Consider the following 25,694-nt stretch of genomic DNA (forward strand, 5'->3'; position numbering starts at 1 on the left):
CCCAGGAAGGATCTGAAGTAAGAATTCAAGCCAGCATGGAGAATGAAGAGAGAGAACTCAACAAATAAGAGGTGGAAAGCAACACTTTCTCCCTTAGCCCTAACTCACTGAGTAGGAGGGCATCTCAAACCTGCAGATGCATGGCGACTACTGGAGACCCCAGAGGCCTTGATGGAAAAACACACCAGTGAAATGAAACGGTGGACACAGTGGACTGCAGTGGCTGGTGAGTTATTTGGGTTCAGACATCCCCCAGGAGCTGGCAGTTGGCCAGGGGCCATCTTGGAGAGGGGCCGACTGACCTAGGAACTCAGAGCAGCTGCAGGCTGGCTCCATCTAGTGGCTCCCCATGTCAGGGTGAGGCAGAACTGAGTTCAAGTCAGCAGGAGGTCAAGGATCTGAGCTCAAACCAGCAGGCGGATAAGTTCAAGCCAGCAGAAGGCACACAGAGTATTGCAGGCTGAACAAACTGGGTTCCAGCATCACAGCCAGAAATCAGCCTGAACTTCAGTGGAACTAAAGGTGCAGGTTTGCTGAGGTCATCCATTACCCCGATGTGACTCTACAGCTGACTTGTTGGGATTAATCAACAGGAATCTGAACTCTGTCTGCCCACTTCTGTCTACCAGTGACAGAGACATGCTGCCTAGAAGTAGACTTTTTTCCTCTTTTCTTGTTTTTTTCTGATTGTTACTCTTTTTAGATGAATGTGAACACTGTTTTGCTTTTCTTTGTTTTCTGTTCTTGTTTTTATTTCTTCCTTCTCTTCCCTGTCTTCTTCACCACTTTTTCAAAGTTTGCATAATCTTCCCTTGTCCTCCAGCCTTGCTTCTAATCTCTTCCTCTTTTTCTATTCCTCTACTTGCCCCCAACTCCTAAATTTTCTTCACTAAGGGTAAAAATCACCATACTGAGGGCATATTTACTGTATAAAATGTTATGAAGTATTTTAAATTTTGTTGTACAACCAAATTTTGATGTACAAACCTAGTTCATACAGTTAAAGGCAGCAAATTAAGAGTTACCAGTTTGTCACGTTTTATGCTATTGTTATTGCTGATTGTACTACTTTAGCCAAAGTGACATAATTGTTCTAATCAGTTGTTCTTCATATCATGCCTATAATTCCAGCACTCAGGAGGCTGAGGCAGGACAACTGTTGTGAGTTCAGGACCTACCCAGGATACAAAGTGAGCTCAAGGCCAGCCTGAACTGCAGAGCGAGACCTTGTCTCAAAAAGGCAGTTTTTCTTCATGGTATGCCAAGACTGAGATTGGCTAAGGGCCATGAAAAATACTATAGGTCAGGGCCAAAGAACCAGGAGGTAGGCCAAATAGGCAGCAAATTCTCATCCCCAATAAATTGAAGAGGTGGGAAGTTGCAAAACCCAAAAGACAGCTAGCTATACCTGCAAGACATTTCTGAGAAGCAGTCATTTCCTAAGGGTTCTAATATTAGCAATAAACCTACTTGCCATAGATAGTATACAAGCATCAATCCAGGAATTAAAACACATAGAAAATGAGAAGACACTTAAGCAAGATGCAGCCTCAGACATCCAGCTTACCAAAGGGAAACTTGGGAGCAGTGAGGTGGAACAATCTGAAAGCCACCCATCATGACTCTCTGAAGTGGTAACAGCAGAAGAAACAGAGCAGATAAACTAGGCTCTAGGGAAAAAAAAGGGGGGGTCAAACCAGAAATAATTTCTCAGGTAACTATAGGGATGTTGACCATAATAAAAAAGATATGCTAAGTGACTCTAAAGCAGATACAGATAAAAAAAAAAAAAGTAGATGACATAGGAAAATGATGGAAACCATGAAAATACAACATACGAAAAAAGTGGAATCCATAAGTTCAAACAGACATCAAGGAAATTGTAAGTATACGCAACAGGATTGCAGTTAGTGATCATGCAAAAAAAAAAGATTCTTAGAATTAGCAAGGGACCACAAAAAAACAAAACAAAACAAAAAAATAATCCAACAGCTGCTAGAAGACAAAAAGAAGAGTAACATAAGATTGATTGCACTCAATGAAAAAGCAGGAAGTAGCACAAATGACATTAAAAGACTGTTCACAGAAATAATGGCAGAAAACTTCCCCAGCATGGAGAAAGAATTTGACATAGACATCAGTGAGCCATACAAAACTCCAACTACCCATGATTAAAAAAAAAAAATCTACATCAAGGCATATAATAGTCAAAATTCCAGAAAAATCAACCTAAGAACAGATTAAAAGCTGTTAGAGAAAAAGAAATCTATAAAGGAAAGCCCATCAGAATCACAGTAGACTTCTCAACACAAACCCTCAAGTCAGAGAGCTTAGAGTGAAGTATTTCAAGCCCTAAAAGAAAACAACCTCCAAACAACCTTTAAAGATATTTTTGTAACCCACAAAAAATCTTTAAAAAATTGACGGAGCAATAAGATACTTCCATGACAAAGAACACTTAAAGAAATATAGGACCACTAAGGCAGCACTCTGAAATGTTCGGAAGGACATTCTAGAAAGAGATAACAAGGACTATTCAACTCCATGAACTCCCAACAGAATGAATCCACTAGGCAAGTAAATAGAGGGAAGAAAAAGGAACCAATAACAAGAAAATAACATGACAAGGATAAGTCAACACATATTAGTTATAACTATCAATGTAAATGGTGTCACTTCACCAATCAAAAGAGACAGACTGCCAGAATGGATCAAGAAATAAGATCCAGTAAAGATGTTACATACAAGAAACATATTTAATTCAAAAAGAAAGTCACAGACTGAAAGTCAAAGGATGGAAAACAATACCTCATAAGACAGTAACCTGCAAATAAACAGGGGCAGCTTTTCTAAATGCAGACAAAGTGGATTTCAAGCCAAGACTGATTAAAAGAGACAAAGAAGGTCACTACATCCTTGTAAAGGGAACAATCCAAGAGGAACAGGTAACAATCATAAATATATATGCACCAAATACCAGCATACCCAATATTAAGACATGGAAAATCAAACAAGCACTAATCCAATTGTAGTGAGGGATCTCAATACCCCACTGTCACAAGTAGACAGATCAACTAGACCAAAATAATCAACAAAGAAATTCATTCTTCCTAGCTGCATATGCAACATTCTCCAAAACAGACCACGTCCTACCACACAGAACATGGTTAAGTAAATGCTGGTTTTCCTGATGTGGACACTCAGCTGTTCTCATCAGAGGAGCTCAGGTCCTCACACTGGGGATGACTGTGGTTCTCTTTGGGGAGCTCTGGTCTGCACCTTGAGTGTCACTTCCTGGCTCCAGTGTAGAATCCTCTGCCTGCTGGCACAGACTTGCAGTCCTGCTAGCTCAGACTTTCTAGCTTCCATCACTAACCTTTGGGCTTTCCCAGTGCAGGTACTTGATACAGACTTGCATGATACATTGTCATGGGCTCAAGGTCTTCAGCTGGGTTTGTGCAGGACATTGCCATGGGATCCAGGCCCTCAGTTGAATTCTTTTGTTCTCTAGTGCATACACAGATCTCTCGCACTCTTCTGCATTTATCTTTTTGGATGAATATTATAAAATAATCCTATAAATTATTTGTCCTGTATAAATCTATTCCCTTGTAAACCTTGACGACAAAAATCTACCAACATAGAGAAGTTCAGGCCCTCACTGCAAAAATCTACAAGAAATTTAGAGACCCTAAGGCTGCTACTTCTCAAATTCTTTAAAGAAAATTAGAGGAAAGAATACTCCCAAATACATTCCTAAAAGCAAGCATTACCCTGATAGCAAAGCCAGAGAAGAATCCAAGCCAAAAAGACAACTACAGACCAATCTTCCTAATGAACATAGAGGCAAAAATCCTCAATAAGATACTGGCAAACAGAATGCAGCAAATCTTCAAGAAGATGATATACCAGAACCAAGCAGGATTCATCCCAGGGATCTTAGCTATCTTGTGTATACTTACATATTTTTCCCTTATTTCTTTCTTTTCTCTTTTCCTTCATCCCAGCTGCTCCCCCACTGGAGCAATTTCCTTTCCCTTCACAATATCACTCCCTTCAGAGTTCATTCACTCCCTCGGGTTCTTACACTAGTGAGACAATACACTGTTTACACATGCAGGTCTGATTTATTTCACTTATGAGTATGGTCTCTAGTTGTGACCATTTACCTCTAAAAGCCCTGAGTTTATCTTTCTTTACAGCTGAGTAATACTCCACTGTATAAAAATACCACAACTTTTTCATCCATTCCTCAACTGATGGGCATTTGGGTTATTTCTAAGATTTAGCTATTTATTACAAATTGTGCTGCTATAAACAGGGTTGCACATATATAGCTGTAGTATGATGTTTTCAGTTCTTCTGGAAAAATACCCAGAAGGGAAGTAGCTGGGTTGAATAGGACCTCTAATCCGAGTTTACTGAGAAATCTTCCAGACTGATTTCCACAGTGGTTTCACCAGTCTACACTCCCACTAACAGTGGAGACACCTTTACTAGCAAGTGTGAGGTCCTGAGTTCAATTCCCAGTAGAAAAAAAAAAAAAGAAAGAAAGAAAACAGAATGTTCAACATCATTGGTCATTCAAGAAATGGAAATTTAAAAAGCACTGAGACTCCATCTCACTCCAGAGAGAATGGCTACCAAGAAATCAGTAACAAATGCTGATAGGGCTGTGAGGGAAAAGGAGCTCTTCTCCACTGCTAGAGGGAGTGTAGACTGATGTAACCACTGTGGAAGTCAGTGTGGAGATTCCTCAAAAAATTAAAACTAGGGGCTGGGGATTTAGCGCAGCGGCACAGCGCCTGCCTGGCAAGCGTGCCCTGGTGAGTTCAATTCCCGGTACCCGAGGGGGGTGGGGAGGACTAAAACTAAGCTGGGCGTGGTGGTGCATGCCTGTAACCCCAGCACTTGGGAGGCTGAGGCAGGAGGATCATTGCAAGTTCTGAGATCAGCCTGGGCTACAAAGTGAGGTCAAGGCCAGCCTGAACTGCATAGCAAGACCCTGCCTCAAAAAGACAAAAATGAAACAGGAAGTTGTTCAAAAGGGGTAAAATAAAAAAATAAAAAATAAAGGAAAAGGGAACTAGAAGGGGGAGGAAGAAAGAAAGGAAAAGAAACAAAGCTTTTATAAATAAGGAGGGGTGGCGGGTGTGGTGGCACACGCCTGTAATCCCAGCACTTGGGAGGCTGAGGCAGGAGGATCATTGCAAGTTCTGAGATCAGCCTGGGCTACAAAGTGAGGTCAAGGCCAGCCTGAACTGCATAGCAAGACCCTGCCTCAAAAAGACAGAAATAAATAAATAAGGAGGGGGAGAGAGGTTGAAGGGAGGGGAATGGGGAAAACAACGAAGCAAGATATATCATGTACGGGTACACATTCTCTATGATGAATGTTCTTATGCATATCTAAAATGTACCAATAAAAAAAAAAGTCCCCATGGATTTCAATGAGACCATCAGGTCAGTAGTGAGGTTTCTTTGGTTGTTAAGTATGCTGTTATCCTATTATCACTGGATGAAAATTTTAACTTTTTAAAATAAAATACAACACCTGGTGAAAAGCTCAAACTACACTCGTGAGCAAAACAAAAAATAAACAACTCTTCTTCTCCACAGCCTCTAAGAAAAATTTCAATTTAGAAGATATTACCAAATTATCCTAGTAAAAGTTCTCATCAGTTTCTACGCAAACCAACAGATATGCTTCATTCAGCCGTGTCCCATGTTATATAGCAATTAATCTTTGCCAACCTGCTGGGTGAAAGTGCTAGCTCATGTCTTAAACTTGGTTTCTTTCATTTGTGTAAAGTTAACATTTTGAAAGATTGGCCTTTTGAGTTCCTCTTTCTGTGAGCCATCTTTTCATGTCTTTTGTCTGTTAGTTTAAAAATTATTCATTTTCTTAATACTCTAAATGAAATCTTTTGTGTATTAAGGAAAATAACCTTTTTTGGGGGGATACTGGGAATCGAACTCAGGACCTTGCACTTGGCAGGAAGGTGCTTGTGCTGCTAAATCCCTGGCCCCAGTAATGCACTGTTGCAGAATCAAATTTGCATTTGATTCATTTCATTTTTTAATTAATTATTTATTTTTTTAACACTACTTTTTTTTTTTTGTACCAGAAATCGAACTCATGACCTCCGGCTTGCCAGGCAAGTGCTTATGCTGCTGAGCTCTATCCCTGGCCCTGAGGAAAATAACCTCGTTCATTCTATATTTGCAATTATATTTTCCCACTTGGATATTCATCTTTTCATGCTATTCACACTATTTCGGCCATGCAGAAATGCTTGTTTTTATGTTGTCAAAATATTTATGGTTTTGAGGCTTTACTGTCATATCTCTGAAAAGTAAAGACTGCACTCCCTTGTCAGCCCTTATAGTTCTCCATTTCCTCCGAAATGTGGTCACTGCTAGCAGCACTGATAATAAAAGAAAGCAAGGTATCTTACAGGTTTGTCTAAAGGGTCAAATTCTTCTATTTGCTTGTGACCCTTTTGGAAAATAAAACCAAAGACTCTCTTTTCTTCTCGATTATCCCTAGCACAAAGTTCAGACTTCCTTCCCTACATCTGGATTATTGTGGTAATAAAGCAATGAAAAGATAGAGGCAGGTGGGCATGGTATTTGCTAGACTGATGGCCCAATGTGTACCTGTTTTCAAAGACAGAGAAACTATGGCTTCTTAAGCAGCAGGCACTTTATTTATACAACAGTATCTCACAGCCCCTCAGCAGCCATGTTAGGCACTATAATTTACGAAGGAGAAAAACAAGGCCCAGCTCAAACAATTGCAAACAACATCCACCTCCTTACTCACTGGCTCTTTAGCAGTGAGTAATCAGGCTGCTTATGGGAAAGTTGAAAATCTCAAATCAGGAATTCTTTACTATCGATGCCAAAAGCATAGTAAGACTAAACGGTGACAGCAGCCCCAGAGCTCGCTGGGTGAAAGGAAGTGATGCTCTGTCTCAGCAGCTGAGTCACTCCGCGAAGGTCATGCAGAGGGAAATAAGAGCCGGGCTTTGAAGCCAAGTCCATCTGACTCCAAAGCTTGTGCCTGTCCCTTGGTACCACACCCTCATCTTTTGTAGCTCTGGTTTCTGGAAGCCATAAAGAGGTAAGAAAGAAAGCACAGGCACCCTGACCTTTATCAGTAACCACAGTCCATTCCCCTTATGACATTTATGACATGGCCATGTCCCCTCAGGCTGAGCTTTCTATACTGAGTGAAGGGATAGATGATAGATAGATAGATAGATAGATAGATAGATAGATAGATAGATGTGAGTGAGGTGGCAGGTACATAGGCACCAGCAAGAGGGGACATGCAGGACCTACTAAAGCTGGCGGATGAAGGCTTGTTTTAGTAGCTCAAACTGGTGCTCTTACAATGACACCAAACCTTTGTTCCTGCCTTACAGGACACCCTTCAAGTCCTCTCCACTGGAGAGCCTCTTTATTAACAGGGTACCCACTGCCCTCCAATCAGAGATGAGCACTGACTTTCTACTAAAAGAAAATAAAGGTACTCAAAGATATAGTGCTAGTCCACAGCTAAGAGGAACCGGAGAAAGGAGTGTTAGGTATCCCTGTCTCCTCCAGACTTAAAGCTATATGCCTACCTAAAACGAGAAGGCCTGGCTATTGAGAGCCTTTAGATAGACTCTCTGGAGGGTATGTGTGACTGCCGAACACAACTGCGACCCCCTTCAGCCAGAAAAAAAAAAATCAGAGCAGTCATCACCCCTTGCTTCCTCACAGCAGCTAGGGGTACCTCCTCAGGTGGGGAATATTATACACCTAAGTTAAGTAGAAATATTATAGGAAATGAGATAGGGCTGGGCCCTCATGGGAGTCAGGGCAGAAGATGGGAACACATTGGAACTGTGGCTGGAGGCACATCTGAAGAAGATTAAATTCTATCTGGCATGTTAAAGATGGTAGTGGATAGAATCTGGAGTTTTAACCTCTTTTCAAAGATGCTTATCTAGCCAGGCGTGGTGGCACATGCCTGTAATCCCAGCACTCGGTTTTTTTGAGACTAGGTCTCACTATGCAGTTCAAACTGGTCTTGAGCTTATTTTGTAGCCCAGGCAGGCCTCAACTCACAACCATCCTCCTGCCTCAGCCTACATGCCTGACTTGCATTTAACTTCTTACTTAGCTTTCTTCATCCATAATGACATTCTTACTGAAGGGTCTTGACAAAACAAAGTACAATGTGCTATTTAAACAGTTTATTTATAGCCAAGAGTGATGGCACACACCTATAATCCCCGCAATCGGGAGGCTGAGGCAGGAGGATCGTTGTGAGTTCGAGGCCAGCCCAGGCTACAAAGTGAGCTCCAGGCCAGCCTAAGCTGCATAGTGAGACCCTGTCTCAAAAAGACAAAAAATAAAAAATAAAAATATTTTCTTTGTAATAAAGGCACCTAAAAAATATTTTTTTACATCTAATACAGGCCCTGACTTTCATTGTTGTCAGGATCAACCCTGACACTGAAGTCTGGTGTCTCCTCTTTATCATGTTTTTTTCCCCTGTAGCAGTTGTGTTTAATGCCATTAAAAAGAAAGAGAAGTTCTTGTCCATGGGGAAAAAAACCAATTCAAATAAAGAAAGAAGATTAAAGTCATAATGGCCAAATGTACATACCTCCCTAAGGGAAGTTTGAGATTACTGTTCCCACCCTTTTGAGATTTCCCGTAAATACGCTGTTATCCCACCAGGGGTGGGCCATTCCCTCCCACCCACTAACACTAAGACTGAAACTACTAAATCCAAACCAGTTTAAGGTTAAAGGACAAGTCTAAGGCTATACATCATGAACCAAGGTTAATGACGTCATCTATATGCCCTTGCCGCTATTGGACCAGTCTCAGCAGAACTTGGAATCTTATTGGTCGATAATAATTAAACTCACTTTGTACCCACCTCACGACTTTGCTCCATAAAACTTCCTCGGAAGAGTGAGCCCCTTGGCAACCCACTTTCAGGGCCCCTCTTGTCTATCAGGTGCTATCTCTCTCAATAAATTTTCTTATTCTTAAAGGAATGCCAGGTGGTACCACCTCTCGCTGGCAGAGTTTGTTTGAGGACATCTTTTTCATCCTAGACTACCAGTCAGCCCACTTTCCCTTCCCCTCTTATCAGATACATAAGGTCAGCGAGATAAAGGGGTTCCAGTTTCTCCTGGGAACTCACCTGTCACAAGGAAAGGCCCAGGGCTGATATGGCATTTGACTAACCACCTGCATGTGATAATCAATGTCAGCCTAGGTGATGTGACATCAGTAATTTATTAGAACACACCATCACTCCACATCGTTTTAAAGAGTGTGTATTAACAGGTGGCCTGGTACCTGACTATGTCTATGAATTGTCTGCAAGGACAGGGGCAAGAGTCAGCTGAATTTCCCAGCAGGGTTTATTTTCAGTCCTTAGCTACTTGCCACTAATTAAAATAGATCACCACCTGTTCCTCTCATCAGGCCCACGGAGCAGCGCGCCCATCAGTGCTCTGAGCAACTTGCTATTTGCAAACAGTTTTGGTTTGATTTTCTCTTTTTAAGCAGAAGTATCCTGTCTTAAGATTGGAGCTAGAGCCCAGCCCCTTACCCACCAGGACTCCAGACAATTAAACAGGCTTGTCCAGAACAACAAACTCCAGCAGCCTCTTTCTAAACCACTGGTTTTATGTGGGTTATATTTCCAGAGCTCTAGGCATCCTCGAAGGCGGTAGGGCCTGTCTGTCCTTAGCAAGGTTTAGGGGAGGTTAATCAAGGTACAGCTCACTTCCTGCACCCTCACTTCATCTCTTTTTTCTGCCTGTCTTTTATTTACATGAGGTTCTACATCAGATTTTATTTTATTACATGTGGGACTGGAATCCATTTTCAAACAAATGGAAAACAAATTTTCAAAAACTGTTTGAAAAAAAAGAATCACTATTTTAAGAGCCAAAACCTGAATCCATTCCCAGATCTACAAACAAAATACTTGTAATTCAGCCATTCGTTGCTTCAACACTGAACTGGGAAGCCAGCTGCTGAAAGCTTCTTAGCTGCCTGGCGTTATATGCGACCCAGCCCATAAGAGAAGGAACGGGTGTAGATGAAATAATTCAATCTGCTCAGACGAGGAAGGCTTCGCAGCAGGTAACGTGAGACAGCCAGGGGTGGTGAGTATGAAGATATTCAACAGAGAAACGAGGACATGTAAAGGACATGTGTAGAAGTCCATGGTGCGCTTGGGCGTCTCATAAGGTAGGATAGTAAACTATACGAGATGACACCAATGTGTGACTGCCAAAAACTGAAGGCGTGTATGTCCAGAGAGAGTACAGTGTACGGCTTACATGACCTGGCTACAAGCACACAGCAGATGCTACTGCCAAGGCTTTGGTTCTTCAGCAGGTCAGACCTATGTTCAGAAGGGCTAGCGTAGGAGCCAGGCGTGGTGGCATACAACTGTAATCCCAGAACTTGATGGGTGGCTGAGGCAGGAGGATTGCTATGAGTTTGAGGTCAGGATGAGCTACACAGTCATAGCAAGACCCTGTCTCAAACAAAAAAAAAAAGCCATGCATGGTGGCACACACCTGTAACCCCAGCACTTGGGAGGCTGAGGCAGGGGGATTGTTGCAAGTTCTGAGACCAGCCTGGGCTACAAAGTGAGCTCAAGGCCAGCCTGAACTGCATAGCCAGACCCTGTCTCAAAAAAGACCAAAAAATAAAAAAATAAAAAATAAAAAAAGTAGGGGAGCTAGAGTAGCATTTTAGGGAGTAGATCTACAGCCAGGGAGTCTGGCTAAAAGGTGCCCATGATACTCCAGCTGACCAGCAGTAAAGGTTTGGATTTGGGGGCCATGTAGGGTGGGTCAACATCCTGGTTTGACTGGGATGGAGGGGTTTCCTACAACCTGGGACTTTCAGTGAGTGGAACTGGCAAAGTCCCAGGCAAACCATGATGGCCAGACTGCATTGAATCCAATCACAAAACTTTTTCAGTGCTTCCTTGTTACCCAATGCCTGAGACACACAACCTTGAACTTGGAGGTAGGTCAAAGACACACACCCAGACTTCCACATCCAGTTCCCGAACTGGCCCTATAATAGTTCCCTCTCCAAAGGGACCCGACTGTCCCTGCCCTATAATAGCATTTCCAGTGACTCCAAGGGACGGCACTGAACATCCTGCTCTTCCTTTATGAGGGTGTGGGCAGCACACAGCAGCAGCGGCCCATTCTGGGAATGTAAAGCATGTGCTCTAATTGAAAGGAGGACTAGAAAGATAAATCTCCAGGTCCTGGAGAGGTAAATCCTGCAAGACACAGGTTTGAAGGCATGTATTTTCCATGTACTTGGAATGACCACCAGCAGTGCACATTCAGCACCCTTTTAAGCTCCAGGATCTGTTTCTCCGTGACAGTACACACCAGCCTCTACTCAACAGCTCAGCAATAAAGTAACTCTGTGTGCCATTAAAGGTATCCGATCATATCAGGGAATGCTGGTGTGTAGTCAGGGAATAAGGGAATCTGATTTTCTATGCCACTGGTTTTTAAGCCATTTTAAGAAACAGTCTGCTTTTCCCAAATAAAATCGGTATGCCAGGTCCCAGAACAAAGCGATCCAGAAGGTACAGCTGCTCCAGTTGAAGGGAAGAGCCCAGGGAACATAAAGCACTCGGTGTCTTTAGATGGTGCTTTCTCCAGAAATGGTTAAAGCTCCAAATATGTACCAGTCACAGAGAGGTGTCACATTAGCCCCACAAGTGTGAAACCACCCTTCCAAGAATTAAAACATGATTATGCTTCAGTTCTATATAGGCACAAAGAGTGTTTAAGCTTTGCAGGAAGGAAGACCTGCAAAGCTTAACATGTAACACTATCAATCACATGACTTCAGATAATTTACTAGGAATCTGACACTCACATTTCATCATCTTTTTCAAAAGTGATAACATAATTTCCCGTCTAGCCAACACCCCAGAAAACTGAGACACACAGACAGACAGACGTGCATGCAGTTTGTCAAAACCTAACACCATGAGGGCTGGGGATTTAGCTCAGCGGCACAGCGCCTGCCTGGCAAGTGCGAGGTTGTGAGTTCGATTCCTAGTACAGAAAAAGAAAAAAAAACTTAACGTCACGAAGGCCAAAGCATTTGGCACAAAGCTTGATGCAGGTAAATACCATCTACTATATGGAGGCCATCAGCACAATCTGTGGTTTATAACGTACCAATCCACTTACTAACACTGCGTGTTCACCGCTCAGTCTCCACTGCATGGCTGCTGCTATAAAGCTCAGCAACCAGATAAGGGCTCCTTCCATGGCATCACCAGCTTCGAAGCATCCTGTCACCAGCCCAGTCTCCCTCATCAGATCACGCGCTTACATTATATGGCCCGGAATCACTCTCTAATTGTCTCAGTGGCACAAGCTTTTTCTCCCTGAGGACAATTTTCACTCTTCTATGGGGGAAGGGGAGACGCATGCAGCTTGGTACCCTCCTCCCTCACAGGGACCCGGAACTCAGAGGACGGGACAGCTAGACTGGAGTCACCAAAAGAATCAGCGCCATGTGCTCGCTGTGGGAAGTTCATGCACATAAACCATGCCGCTAGCACTGTGCTTAAGGGCCACGCATTAGCACATAGCTGACTGAGGTGAGATCCCAATCGGCCACCTGCGTAATTGCTTTCTAAATCTAGTTTCTTTTTTCTTTTTTTTTTGTAAAATGATGTTCAGAGTACCTGCTATTGGATCACTGTGAGAATTAGTGAGTGCTTAGCACAGTGCCTGGCATTTAATAAGTCTGCAGTTTTCATCATCTCCTCCACCACCATCATCACCAGCACAAAGACTTGTGCAAGCATGTCTACAGCAGTGTTATTAACAATGGCCCCAAACTGGAAACTGCCCAGATATCCATCAGTATTCCTGTTATGAGTGATTTCCGTCAGACCGTGGAATCATCGGGAATGAACTGATACACATTAATGAGGAGTCAGTCCCGCATTAAAAGGAGTTGAAAAAAATAGATTTGCATAAAAACAAAAAATAAATGAGTCTATGTACATGAAGTCCTAGAACAGACAGAGCTAATACATGTAGGAAATATTCAAACATGACATGTGTAATCCCAGCACTCTGGGAGGCTGAGGCAGAAAGGTTGCAAGTTTGAGCCCATTTTGACAACTTGGCAATTTTGCCAGACCATGTCTCAAAATTTTAAAAATTTAAAAATGGGGATTTGCTCAATGTGAAGGCCCTGAGTTCAATACCCTTACCACAAAAAAAAAGAAAAAGTTGACTGTCAGGTGGTGGGGTAGAGATCCAGGATAGGGAGTGATTGGGAAGGGACATGGGAGAACTTTCTAGACTGTACTGATGGAGACTGAATTAAACAAGTATATGTATTTCTGCCAGCTCATCAAATGATACACTTCTGTCATTGCACATCGATTTGATTTAACATTTAAAAACAAACAGCCAGGCATGGTGGCACATGCCTGTAATCTCAGCACTTGGGAGGCTGAGGCAGGGGGAATACAATGAGTTTGGAGCTGGCCTAGGATACATAGTGAGTTCAAGGCCAACCTGAATTACAGAGTGGGACCCTAACTTAAAAAAAAGAAGTATTTGTTCTAGTCAAATGTATGAATGCTCCAGTTTTAGGGTTGAAATAAACTTATTTCTATAATTTATTTTGCAATGTCAAACACCACAAGATGGATTGTTGGGTAGAAGGACAAAGGAGTATAATAAAACAAATCTGGTAAAAGGTGGATGTTCATAATAAAATACTTCGAATTTTTTTGAGACAGGGTCTATGTAGTGCAGGCCAGCCTTGAACACACTACAGAGCCCAGGCTGGCCTCAAACTCATAATGATCCTCCTGCCTCAGCCTCGAATGCTGGGATTACAGCCATGCACCACCACACCTGGCTGAATTTCGTTTTAAAACTGGGAGAAAAGCAAAAAAAGAGAACTCTTTTATATACATTTTAAAAATTGTTTTAGCTGGGCATGGTGGTGCATGCCTGTAATCCCAGCACTGGAGAGGCTGAGGCAGGAGGATCGTTACAAGCTCTAGACCAGCCTGAGCTACAAAGTAAGCTCAAGGCCAGCCTGCATTGCATAGTGAGAGCCTGTCTCAAAAAGACCAAAAAAAAATTTTGTTTTAAAATTGTAAGGTGCCAGGGATATAGCTCAGCGGCACAGCATCTGCCTGGCAAGTATGAGGTCATGAGTTCAATTCCCGGGACCAAAAAAAGGTAAATAATTCTTTTTAAAGATTGTATAAATCCATGGGTTACCATGTTAAAATTCAATTCGTAACGTTCAGCTCAGGGGTAGTTAACATTTCCATCTCTCTAACAATTTTTAGAATTGCATACGCCCTGGCTAACACTAAATTCTGTCTGAATAAGATATCACTGCAATTTGCAGCCGTGTCTCCTCACACATGTAGACCCCTCAACATCGGCTTCAAAAACCTCAGGTTCCCAAGAAGCCCAGGCGCTGTGGACGTCCCCGGCCCTCTGGCCAGCACTGACAGCAGGACTTAGAGCTCCCTTTCCTCCCGTGCCATGGAGCTGCTCACCAAAACTGGATGCCCTGAAACTCCCCAAATTCCCTCTCACATCTTCAGCCTGGACTCTGGTTATGACTGCATGTCTGGGTCACATATGTAAGGTCCAGGGCCTGGTCCTTGCTCCAAAATGCAGGCCCTTCGATGAGGATGAGCTCTGTCTCACCCCACTCCACAATCTCCTTTGAAAGAAAGGCCCTGGGAGGCTCACACACCCTTTCGCAGTAAAATCTGCACCATGAGCACCTTTCACCCTGCCGAGCTGTGACCCCAGAAGCGTGACCCCAGAACGCATGTGAAGGTCCCACAGCTGGTTCTCCCTGATATCTCAGGGGACAAACACTGATGCTGCCTCTTTTCATCAAAATAGAAATGGAGGGGCACGGCCGAAATGAACAGCTTGAACTCAAACCCAGTTAAACCTAGAATTCCGCTCCTCACCCTCAACCCCACACGAACTTGACACTACACATTTTTTGCCTGGCAAGTAGCTATGGATGTTAGGGTGGCCAGTCTACTAAAGCAACACTGGGCTAAGAGCAGCTTAACGCAGCCGTTTTTTTTTTTTTGGTTTTTTTTTTATTAGTACGTTAGTTATAGCTTTTTTTTTTTTTTTTTTTTTTTTTGGTACTGGGAATTGAACTCGGGACCTTGCGCTTGCCAAGCAGGCACTTATGCCACTGAGCTATATCCCCGGCCCTTATTAGTGCACATTTTCAGTACATAATGAATCATTTCAACATGGGGATTTGTTCATGTACACAGCACACCTTAATTCTTTGTGTCTCCTTCCCCTCCTCTTCCTCCAGCCTTTCTCCTCTCCCCATTTACAAGAGCTGTCCAACCCAGGCGTGATGGCACACACCTGTAATCCCAGCACTCAGGACGCTGAGGCAGGAGGATCGTTGCAAGTTCAAGACCAGCCTGGGCTACAAAGTTAGCTCAAGGCCAGCCTGAACTGCATAGCAAGACCCTATCTCAAAAAGACAGAAAATAAAAAAAAATTTAAAAACACAAAAGCTGTCCTTTCTCTTTTTTCCTTCAATTCTTTTTTTCTTTATATACCTTTTCCCTTCCTCCTTCTCCCCTCCCATCTCTTGTCCCCCTTCCCATTTGAAAAAGTTCTTCCTACTTATTCATATCTATCCTCCATTCTGCTCCTTAATTATGTTTCTCAGAAACAATATGATATTTAACGTTGCATGTCTGACCTATTTCACTTAAGATTATGATGGTCTTGGGTGGGGATGTAGCTCAGTGGCACAAGCGCCTGCCTGGCAAGTGCAAGGTCCTGAGTTTGATTCCCGGTACAAAAACAAAAAAAAAGAATATGGTCTCAAGCTGCAGCCATTTACCTACAAATGTCTCAAGTTTATCCTTCTTTATTTACGGCAGAGTACTGCATTCTATTCATCCATGTTTTTCATGTCCTTATTGGCTGTTTCTACTTCACTTGAGAAGTGTCTGTCCATTTCACTTGCCCATTTTTTGACTGGGTGTTTAAATTTGAGGGGTCTAATTTTTTTTAAGTTCTTTTATATTCTAGGTATTAGATTAGTCCTCTGAGTAGAAGGCAAAAAATGTTTCCCATGCGGTAGGCTGTCTCTTCACTCTTTTGGTGGTTCCCTTTGCTTTGCAGAAGCTTTTACATTTGACACGATCCCATTTGTTGGTTCTTTGTAATAGTTCCTGTGCAACCAGTATTTTGTTCCTAAACTCTTTAAGGCCGCAACTTTCAAAGTGCCAACTTGAAAAATATTTCATAGACTCTGGCTACGAATTCTGGTAAAGAATGGGAAGTAGATCCAACTGCATCCCATTTAAGAATAAATTCCTTTTTTTTTTTTTTTCTTCCAGTAGCAGGAATTGAACTCACGACCTTACACTTGCCAGGCAGGCGCTGTGCCACTGAGCTAAATCCCCAGCTCAAGAATAAATTCTGAATCTTGTGTCATTTCTTATAAATATACGTGTGTGTCTGAGTTTCTCGCTGTAAGGATACAGTCCAAAAGGGTTAGAAAGCTACTGACTTAAAGACTGGGTCCTTCTAGATTTGATTTGACGTTTAGACCCGAGGTTTAATTCCTCAGATTTGAAAAGTAATGCTGGAAATAAACCAAAGCTCTGCCAAAAACTGTGCGGAGTAGGCAGCACTGGAGCAAAGGGCTGGGGCCTCGCGTGCCAGGGACGCACCACCACCAGGAGCAGCAACAAAGGCCAGACCAGCCTCGGCCCGGAAGCGGGTACAAGGGCAAAACCCAGGGCTGCTCGGGCCCGGATGGAGGCAGAAGGCTCTGGCCCCGCCTCCTCCCATCTGCACCCCCAGCCTTGCTTCTGGGCACTCCCCTAGGGTTGCTGGCACCAACACAGAAGAATCTTCACTCTGGCCGGTCTCTATCAGTTTAGGAGCCCCTCATCTTTGCCGCCACACTCCCTAACTCACACCGCCAGCTCACAGAACATGACCTTAAAAACCACGATGTCAGTCACTTGACAGCTCACGCCCTCATGTTCATTCGCTGAGTTCCACTTTCCTTTCTCTCTCCAGAAATAACCCCTATCGGCTATCTGGTGGACTCGTTCAGCACCTAGCCTAATAACTTTAGGGTGTGTCTGTATGCACATGCCATAGGCAATGTATAGTGCTGCTCTGAGGGATTTTAAACATTTACATTTAACTACTACAGTCAACTACATATCCTCCCCCAACTATTCATTCACAATTTTTTGAATGAGCATATGTACATATAGATACATATGTACATATAGATACATACGTACATATGGGTACATATGTACATATGCTCATCCTTTGGGGGAGATTGTTTTTGTTTTTTTTGTGTTTGCTTTTGAGATAGGGTCTCGCTATGTAGTCCGGGCTGGCCTTGAACTCACTTTGTAGCCCAAACTGGTCTTGAATTCCCAGCAATCCTCCTGCCTCAGCCTCAGGCATGTGCCACTATGCCAGGCTTATATGCTCATTTTTGTAACATGCTGTGATTTTCCACCACATGACTATACCACACATATTTCCAGTATGCTGCCATTATAAGTAACACTGCTATGAACATTACTGGGCATGTCTCCTTCGATACACATGGGAGTTTTTCAGAGTGTAGAGTTAGAATTGCCAAGATGTCCCACACATAACCTCTCCTATAACCAGCTCAACAAATTCTTCACCTGCCTATAACATGAGCAAAACCACAAGGCTCATATCACCTCAAAATACTTTAGCTGAGCATTTGCTTTGTGCTCCAACGCCAAGCACACAGGCCCACACATGCACAAACACATCAACATGTTAAGTGTGGTCTTGATGCCTCAATTTGGGCTAATAGAAGTTTGACTTATGGCTTAACCTGTCATTAGCTGCAAGATTTTGGGCAAGCTTTTGTACCATCCAAGCCTCAAATTCCTCACCTGAAAAACGTGGATAAAATTTGTACCGACTTCATAGTTTTGTGAAAAGTAAAAGAGTTAACACATGTAGGTTCTCAGGATAGTTCTTAGCCCATAACCTGTCTTTGGATAATATTTATGGCACTTAGTGTGAGTGTTGGGTAAAATAAGGATGTCTAGCCGGGCGTAGTGGCACACACCTGTAACCCCAGCACTCAGGAGGCTGAGGCAGGAGGATCATTGCAAGTTCAAGACCAGCCTGGGCTACAAAGTAAGCTCAAGGCCAGCCTGAACTGCATAGGGAGACCCTGTCTCAAAAAGACCGGAAAAAAAGAAAGAAAGAAAGAAAAAATAGAAGCTGGTGTGGCTTCCCTCTGAAAGTAAATGTGCCGATCTAGAAGGCCCAAGAGAAAGAATTCCCAGGCAACCCCACTCAAGGGAGTCTTTGCAGAATAATCCTGAACAAGATCACACTGAGCCCAGGCTATGTCCCAAGGTTTCAGCAAACACACACTCTTGTTAAGAACTATGCAAAGTCTTGTTAGACAAACCAGGCCCCTAGGGACTTCTAGGATGGTGAACCTGAAGGACACCTGCGACAGAAATGGACACGTAGCATGGAAACAAACCCTCTCCTGCACCCCCCAGCAGCCGTGCCTCTCTGCAGAAACCTCACCTCACCAGCGGGTTCTTGGGGGTCTCCCCTCCTTAGGTCCCTCTGCGGCCCTCACAGCGGCCCCTTGGGCCCGCTCTCCTGTCCTTGAGATTCGGGCCCCCCTGAACCCCAACCTTCATGAGCCTCACTGTGTCAGCACTAAAATGGGGCGGGGTCGCTGTGAGGCGTCATTCGAACAAGTCATGTGAAAGCACCGACACAGCCCCGTTCTGCCCCCTTTGCTAGGAAGGTGCCATCCTGCCAGCCCCACTCCCCATCCCAGCATCCCCTGTGACTCTGCTCCTCCCGGCCTGACACACCCTGCAGCACGGACCGCGCCTGTGCCGGCCCGGCCCCCGCCTCTCTCATCGCACAGTCGCGGCTGCCGCGATACCAAGCGGGCGGCTGTGCTTGCACCTCAAGCTTCCACTGATCCCCGGTGCCTCCTGAGGAGTTCCACATCTTGGGCTGGCACGCAAGGCCTTCTGGGAACCCCCCTTACCCAGCTTTCCAATTGTAGTGGCCACCCTTGAGAAAATCACTTGCTGGGTGGCACACCCGGAAGACAGTATCCAAATAGGGGATTAAACAAAGCTTAGCAGGTTCTTATTGCAGAACTTCAGAGCCCTTAATACCTTAATGTGCGCTGATTCTTCACATTTTCCCCAGTTCACACTTCTAGTACTTTTTTCAAGTTGACGAAACAGGCGAGGGAAAAGTTTCCCAATACGCCTACAGAATGTGCGAGTGAGGGCACATGCACAGGCCCAAGGGCTGTGACGACCAAGGCATGCTTGCTGTGGCCCATCATCCCTGCTGTGGGGAGTCTCTGGGGGACTATAAAACCCACGTGGAGCCAGCAAGCTTTGCTCAGCACACGGATGAAAAGTAAATGGCTGTCAGCAGTGCCCTGTGAGGGCTTGCAAAGATGCTTCAACCTCGCACGCGGAGGCTGCCAGCTCCCCAGTCTCCGGCCCACCCACCCTTCCATGCTGTCCCTGTTTGTCCACATCAGCCAGGGTTCATTCTGAGGCTGAACCAAGCAAGGAACCTTCACTGACACATAGGCCTTTGGGTCCCTGAGCAAAGCCAACCAAATCGCCCCTCAGTCAAGGAACAGTGAGAGGCAGCCAGCCCCAGGAACAGTACCTGTCCCATCCGGGGTAGACCTCACAAAGGTGGGCAGCATCTTCACAGAAGCAGTGGGGTGGGTGGTAGCTCCAAGCCCTTTTTCCATCTCCTTGCGGAACCGCTTAGAAATGTCCAGAAGGGTCTCATCAGAGAGACGCATGTGGTAGAGGTATTGGTCAACCTAAAAGACAAGAAACCGAAAATGGAGACCAATGGGTTAAATTTATTAGAGTATAGTTTTTTTTGTGTGTCGTCACGCAACCCTTCAAGAGGCAACATCTGTCATGGACAGAAGATGATTATTAGACTATTAGCAGAAATCAATTTGACAAGCCTTTGTTTTGGAGACACACCAGCAACCCTTCTCAGTATCCTTGGAAGCTCCCACAGTCATCACCACCATCATCATCATCATACTCTTAGATTTCCCCAGCACTTTTCTCAGGTCCTCTTGATTTTTTTTTTTTTTTCTACACTGTATTGAGGATTGATCTAGTAGTGCTTTACCATAGAGCTACACATCCATTTTTTAAATTTTTATTTTCATATAGAGGCTTATGAAATTGCCCATGCTGGCTTCAAACTTGTAATCCTCCTACCTCAGCCTCCAAGTAGCTAGAATTACAGACATGGGCCACCATGCCTGGCTTAAATTTTTTTTTTTTTTATCTTTTTGAGACAGGTTCTTGCTATGCAGTTCAGGCTGGCCTTGAGCTCACTTTGTAGCCTAGGCTGCCTCGAACTCACAGTGATCCTCCTGCCTCAGCCTCCTGAGTGCTGGGATTACAAGTGTGTGCTACCTCACCTGGCGGGCTTGAATACTTTTAACAGAACTTGTACCTTAGGATTTCCAAAGCAGCAAAAGGTATTTAATCCTCTGACAAACTTAGTGTAATGCTTTGTGACAAAAAAGCGAAAGACAGTAAAGTCCCCTTACTCATTTCTCCCTTGCAGACTGTATCTTAACTCACCATGAGCTCGAGCAAACCCTTCCCTTTAGGATTGATGCTGCCCCTACAGAATAATGGACTGGCCCTCAGATTTCTCACAAGTGCTCACCAATCCCGATTCTTTATCATTCCTCCAAGATTCCAAACATGGGAAAACCAGAGTCTGAGGTAAAACAATGAAAGCAGCTCTGAGCAGGAGGACAGAGAATACACAGTGTGCCAGCCACCCTCTCCATGACTGCGAATGTACAAACAAGGGTCACAGGTGCGAGGCTTGCACGGCTAGGGAAGGATAGAGTAGGAATGGACAAGTAGCTTCTTCCCCTCAGCAGGCGTCAGCCTCTTCTCTGTTCCTTCCCCAGCCCAGAGAGAGACCTGTCTATTCTGTTGGGTTTGGGACTGCATAAATGAGGATTTCCCAGAAGTCTCTTGTTGCCATCACATATGAGAAAGCGCTCTTGGACTACTGGAGTCCATCGGTCTCAATCAGGGAGAACCCAACTGTCTTTCTGTTTCATTTCAGGCTCCTGGTATCTCACTCGCCTTGTGCTCACTAACCCTCCAAATCTACCTCAGCCTCCCAGGGGTATGAGGCACCAACCACCCACCTCTGCCCCCAGGCCTAGTTACTTCCTAAATACTAAATACTAGTGTGCTTCCTAAATACTAGGGTGCACAAATGTATAAGTCTTACACCACCCGGGGATCAGAGGCCCATACCAGGCCATAGCCAGGACCAGCCTGGACGCCATACTAACACAAGTCCTTCCATGGCACCTGCTTTGTGCCAGCTCTACAGCTTTGCACCCATTAACTCATTCGCTTCACAGGTGGTATGTTAACACCTCTATTCCAGAGAAAGGGAAGGTAATGTGCCAGTCACAGAGATAGGAACAATCAAGCTGGGGCAGCACAGGGCGGTCTGGCTGGCCTATGTCCTTGCGTGCTCTGCTAGCTGACTGCCCCACTACTGCTCGATTACAGTAGATTCATATAGGACAAACAGCACTGCAGCTGACCAAGCTGGGCACACCCCTTAAAGATCACCTTCAGTCCCAAGGATCCCCCAAAGCAGACATGAGGAACGGGCAGCAGGGAGGGCAGACCACAGGGCTAGCGTGGCAGGTCAAGGGCAGCAGATATATCTGTCATTGTCATGAGCATGACACATAAAGTCAGACCACCAGCCTAACTCTCTTTTCAAAAACAGGAAAGCCCTAGAAGTCTCACTGCCGCCCCCACCCACCCTCTCAGCTGTGGGCATCAGCAAAGGTAGCAGGAGAGTTGGGTGTTGAAGAGGAAAGCCTGCACTGTTAAGGTACTGCCACCCTTCCTGAGGTACAAAGTCAGGTCTACAAAAGGCAAATCCTATTGCTGCCTTTCTTAGTTTACCCCTTATGCTGTAGTTGTTGTTATTGGTGGTGGTTTGGGGTTTTGTTTATTTTTATTTTCTGAGCCAGGTCTCACTACATAGCTTAGGCTGCCTTGAACTCACTAGGTAGCCCAGGGTGGCAATCCTCCTGCCTCAGCATCCTAAGTACTTGGATTACAGACATGCACCACCATGCTGGGCTTCTTAGTTTATCTTTTGCTAAGCACGAGGATTCCTAGAAATCCAATCAGATACTTCTCCTCCTTACTACTCTCAAAGAATCAAGTCACCCCTCACTCAAATCAGGTTCTCCTTTCCCCAGTAGATTACAATCTTCCTAGTGTTCAGTGACAGATGAAAACACAATGACAAAGACGATAGTTGATGATAACGAAACATTCAGCGCTCACCAATTTCTTACCGGTGTAGTGCCAATCTAAAGCTCTAAAGACTCTATCCCTGGTACCAGTCACTCAGGTGCGGAGAGGCAGAGCCTCGCCTGCCCCACCAGGGCCTTTCTAGGGTGGGAGGGTCCCCCCACCGTGCCTGCTCTATCATTTCTTGGATGATCCCATGACCTTGGTTTCCTCTCCATAATAAGGGGACTAAGAAGAGGGACACAGAACAGCTGTAAAACTCAAAAGCCCAGTCTTGGCCCAAACTGACCCTCCTTCACCTGCGAGTTCTTTGAACTCTCAAAGCCTGGACAGATGGCACCTGGGCATGATGCAGCTTATGAGGCCACTACGAAGGGACAATTAATCACCTCACACCACAGCCTCCTGAGCCCACACGGGAGTCCACTCAGCTGGGCAGACACTGTTGTGTTAGGTCGGCAGTGGCCACGGAAGCGGAAATCAGACAAGATGCAGCCTCCAAGTAATGACAATTTTCCTACATCGGGAAGGAAGCAAATGCGGTTTTCGGAATCCTGTCAACTTTCACCCAAAGTGCAGCTAGAAGGAAGGAGCACCCTGGCCCAGAGTCACGAGAGAAAGCCATGCAAGAGATGCAAAGAAAGTGGACACATGGCAGTGTGACGACAGCTAAAAAATAATCTTAACAAATGAAAGTGCCTTGGGGTCACTAGTTCAAAATCCCAGTGAATAAAGCATCTGGCTTTGTTGACTTTATCCCTCTCCCACCGCAATAGTTACGAGCCCAGATTCTAATGCTTCCAAGCATGAGAAGCTCACTATTTCTCTAAGCTCCATTGCTCAAGTTAGAAAGGTTCGTCTCAATCAGAGATAAATCTGGTAACTTCTGCCCAATCTCCATTTGCCACTTGTGATAAGAGTTTCCAGCCTTACAAATTCCCTATGATAAGCGTGATCAATATGTACATCTAAATTGTACCGATACATTTAATTTTCAAACAGTTTCCAGACTTGAATGCATTTCAGAATCAAGAGGCACTTTCAAAAAGCATTAAGAATTCATCCGCCCCGACACCCCGTACAGTGTACATCTGAGGGCTCTGATATTCTCCCCTGTCCCAGGCCGAGGTCCATGTCCCATAATGGGATAATGAGTGACTGTGTTCTAGTCAACACATTTCAGGTCATTTTTAGCACTCCTCTGCCTGCGGCATCTGAAAGCCAGTAGTGAAAGACATGAGGCCAAGTGTGTCCCCATGAAATAATCCTGTGTTGCCCCAGGGTGCTGGGAGCTGGAAAGGCAAAACCCTGCACTTGCTGGAAAGAGATTTAAGTTGTTGGAAACTATCAAAGCAGAATCATTCAGGCTGAACCTCAACTTTTTGTTGCTGGTGGTGAAGTAAGCGCTTTGGTACCAGGAAAAAAAAAAAATCAGGGAACAAATCCTAGCTATAGCACTCGAACAGGCATGCAACACTGGAAAAGTCACACTCCTGCCTGAGTCCCATCCAGTTTCTTCACTATTACATGGGACAAAGAGCCCTACACAGTCAGAAGCACAAGTGAGAATGTCAGACCTAAAGCTCTGTACTGCCCACCTCTCCACCCTTTCTCCTCTTTCTGCTACATTTGCTTCTGCCAAGCGGCGCCCTCTGAGGAGCAAAGACAGTTCTCAACCCCACTTAGTCACACTCAAGCGTTAACCGGGCAGACTGTGTTGCCAGATTCTCTGTCTCTTATCTGGGCCAAAGGAGGAAATGAGAGGTTCCACCAGGCTGGAGAGAGAACCCAGAGACAGGCCAGAGCAAAGGCTTGAGTCTGGGAAAGCTGCCTGCCTGCCCTAAAGGCAAGGGTGTGTTAGAGAGCAGGAGATAGCAGCTTTAGTTGAAATCTACTCAGCACAGTTGAGAAGATTAGAACTTCCTCATTAGGTAATTTCAGTCCATTTCATTTTCCCCATAGCACACCAGTCCTATCCCTTTAAGGGCCCAAGTTTCCCTGCCGGATCAGCACTGAAGGAGGGGAAATTGCAAAGAGCAAAAGAAAAGATAGATAATAAGAAATAAGGAGATAAATTTTCCCCAAGTGAGAAGGGGAAGAGATGGGGGAGGGGAAGGAAAGGGGATACAAAAAGAGAATTAAGATGTGTCATGTACAAGTACCAACCAACTCCACACAAGCAATGTAAACATTTTGCACTGCAAACATGCGCTTAAAAAAAAAAAACCACTGGAAGGAATGGAGCAAGCAAAAGGTCATTCTCAAAGAGGCACCTCCCTCCAAGTGTACAGGGGCAGGTTGGCTCAGGCACAGGCTCAGGCCCCAAGCAGGGAGTCTATAAGGACCAGACAGGGACTCAGAGAAACTGAGGTCTGTCGGGGAGCAGCCCTGGCCAAGGCCACACAGTTGAGACTAGAATCTGTACTACCCACACGAGGGACAACCCTGCTGGCGCAGAAGGGTCCACTTCATTTCACAGGCCAATTCCAACTGAGTGGCTGGTGGCCAATGCCTGGATCCTGAGACCGCCCTATCGGGTCTCAGAGAATCACATTAGTTTTGTTTAGCAGAGAGTAATATTTCAACCTTGGTAGTGTGTTTATAGAAAGTACTGCCAAGTCCTCCCTCAAGTACCTTGAGAAAGTTTTTAAAAGCCTTATATTTCTAAATCTATAAGATTTATTATCATCCCACCAGAATCCCTGACCACTGCTGCAGTCTCAAAGTCTTCCACTTTAAAGCACTTATTGAACACCAATTACATACAAAACACCACAGTGAGCTAGCTGGGTGTGGTGGCACACACCTATAATCCCTGCACTAGGGAGACTGAGGCAGGAGGATAGCCGCAAGTTGGGACTACCTAAGCTTCTAGGCCAGCCTGCACTACATGGTGAGACACTGTCCCAAAAAGAAAAAACAAAAAAACCACGTACAAGGGTAATCAAAATATATAATGTTTAATTTTTAAAAATTTATTCCAGTGAGAGACACATCACCATTAATAGTGCCCCTCACTCCAAACACTTACTCCATCATTTTGTTAGTTTCTGAAGCAGCTTTGGAAGTCCTCTTTTAGTGTCTTTACAAAGTGAGATTAAAAAAAAAATACAATTAACGCTGCTGCCAAGTGCCAAGTGCAAAACGGGCCCATAATAACATTAACAGTGTGTCCTCATCCATCTTATTCACCAGGTCT

At 44.5% G+C, this 25,694-nt stretch overlaps 1 protein-coding gene across 1 annotated transcript in view; it reads right to left on the reverse strand.

Moving 5' to 3' along the window:
- Positions 1-25,694, reverse strand: part of Hk2 (hexokinase 2) — a 68,498-nt gene that overhangs the window by 28,421 nt on the left and 14,383 nt on the right. The window contains exon 2 of the mRNA XM_005385474.2: positions 19,815-19,977. Coding sequence (XP_005385531.1) covers positions 19,815-19,977 — 163 coding nt within the window. The remainder of the gene's footprint in view (positions 1-19,814; positions 19,978-25,694) is intronic.

The sequence above is a fragment of the Chinchilla lanigera genome, unplaced genomic scaffold (genome assembly GCF_000276665.1).
Source record: "Chinchilla lanigera isolate Chin_1 unplaced genomic scaffold, ChiLan1.0 scaffold00023, whole genome shotgun sequence".
In the NCBI taxonomy this organism is placed as follows: Eukaryota; Metazoa; Chordata; class Mammalia; order Rodentia; family Chinchillidae; genus Chinchilla; species Chinchilla lanigera.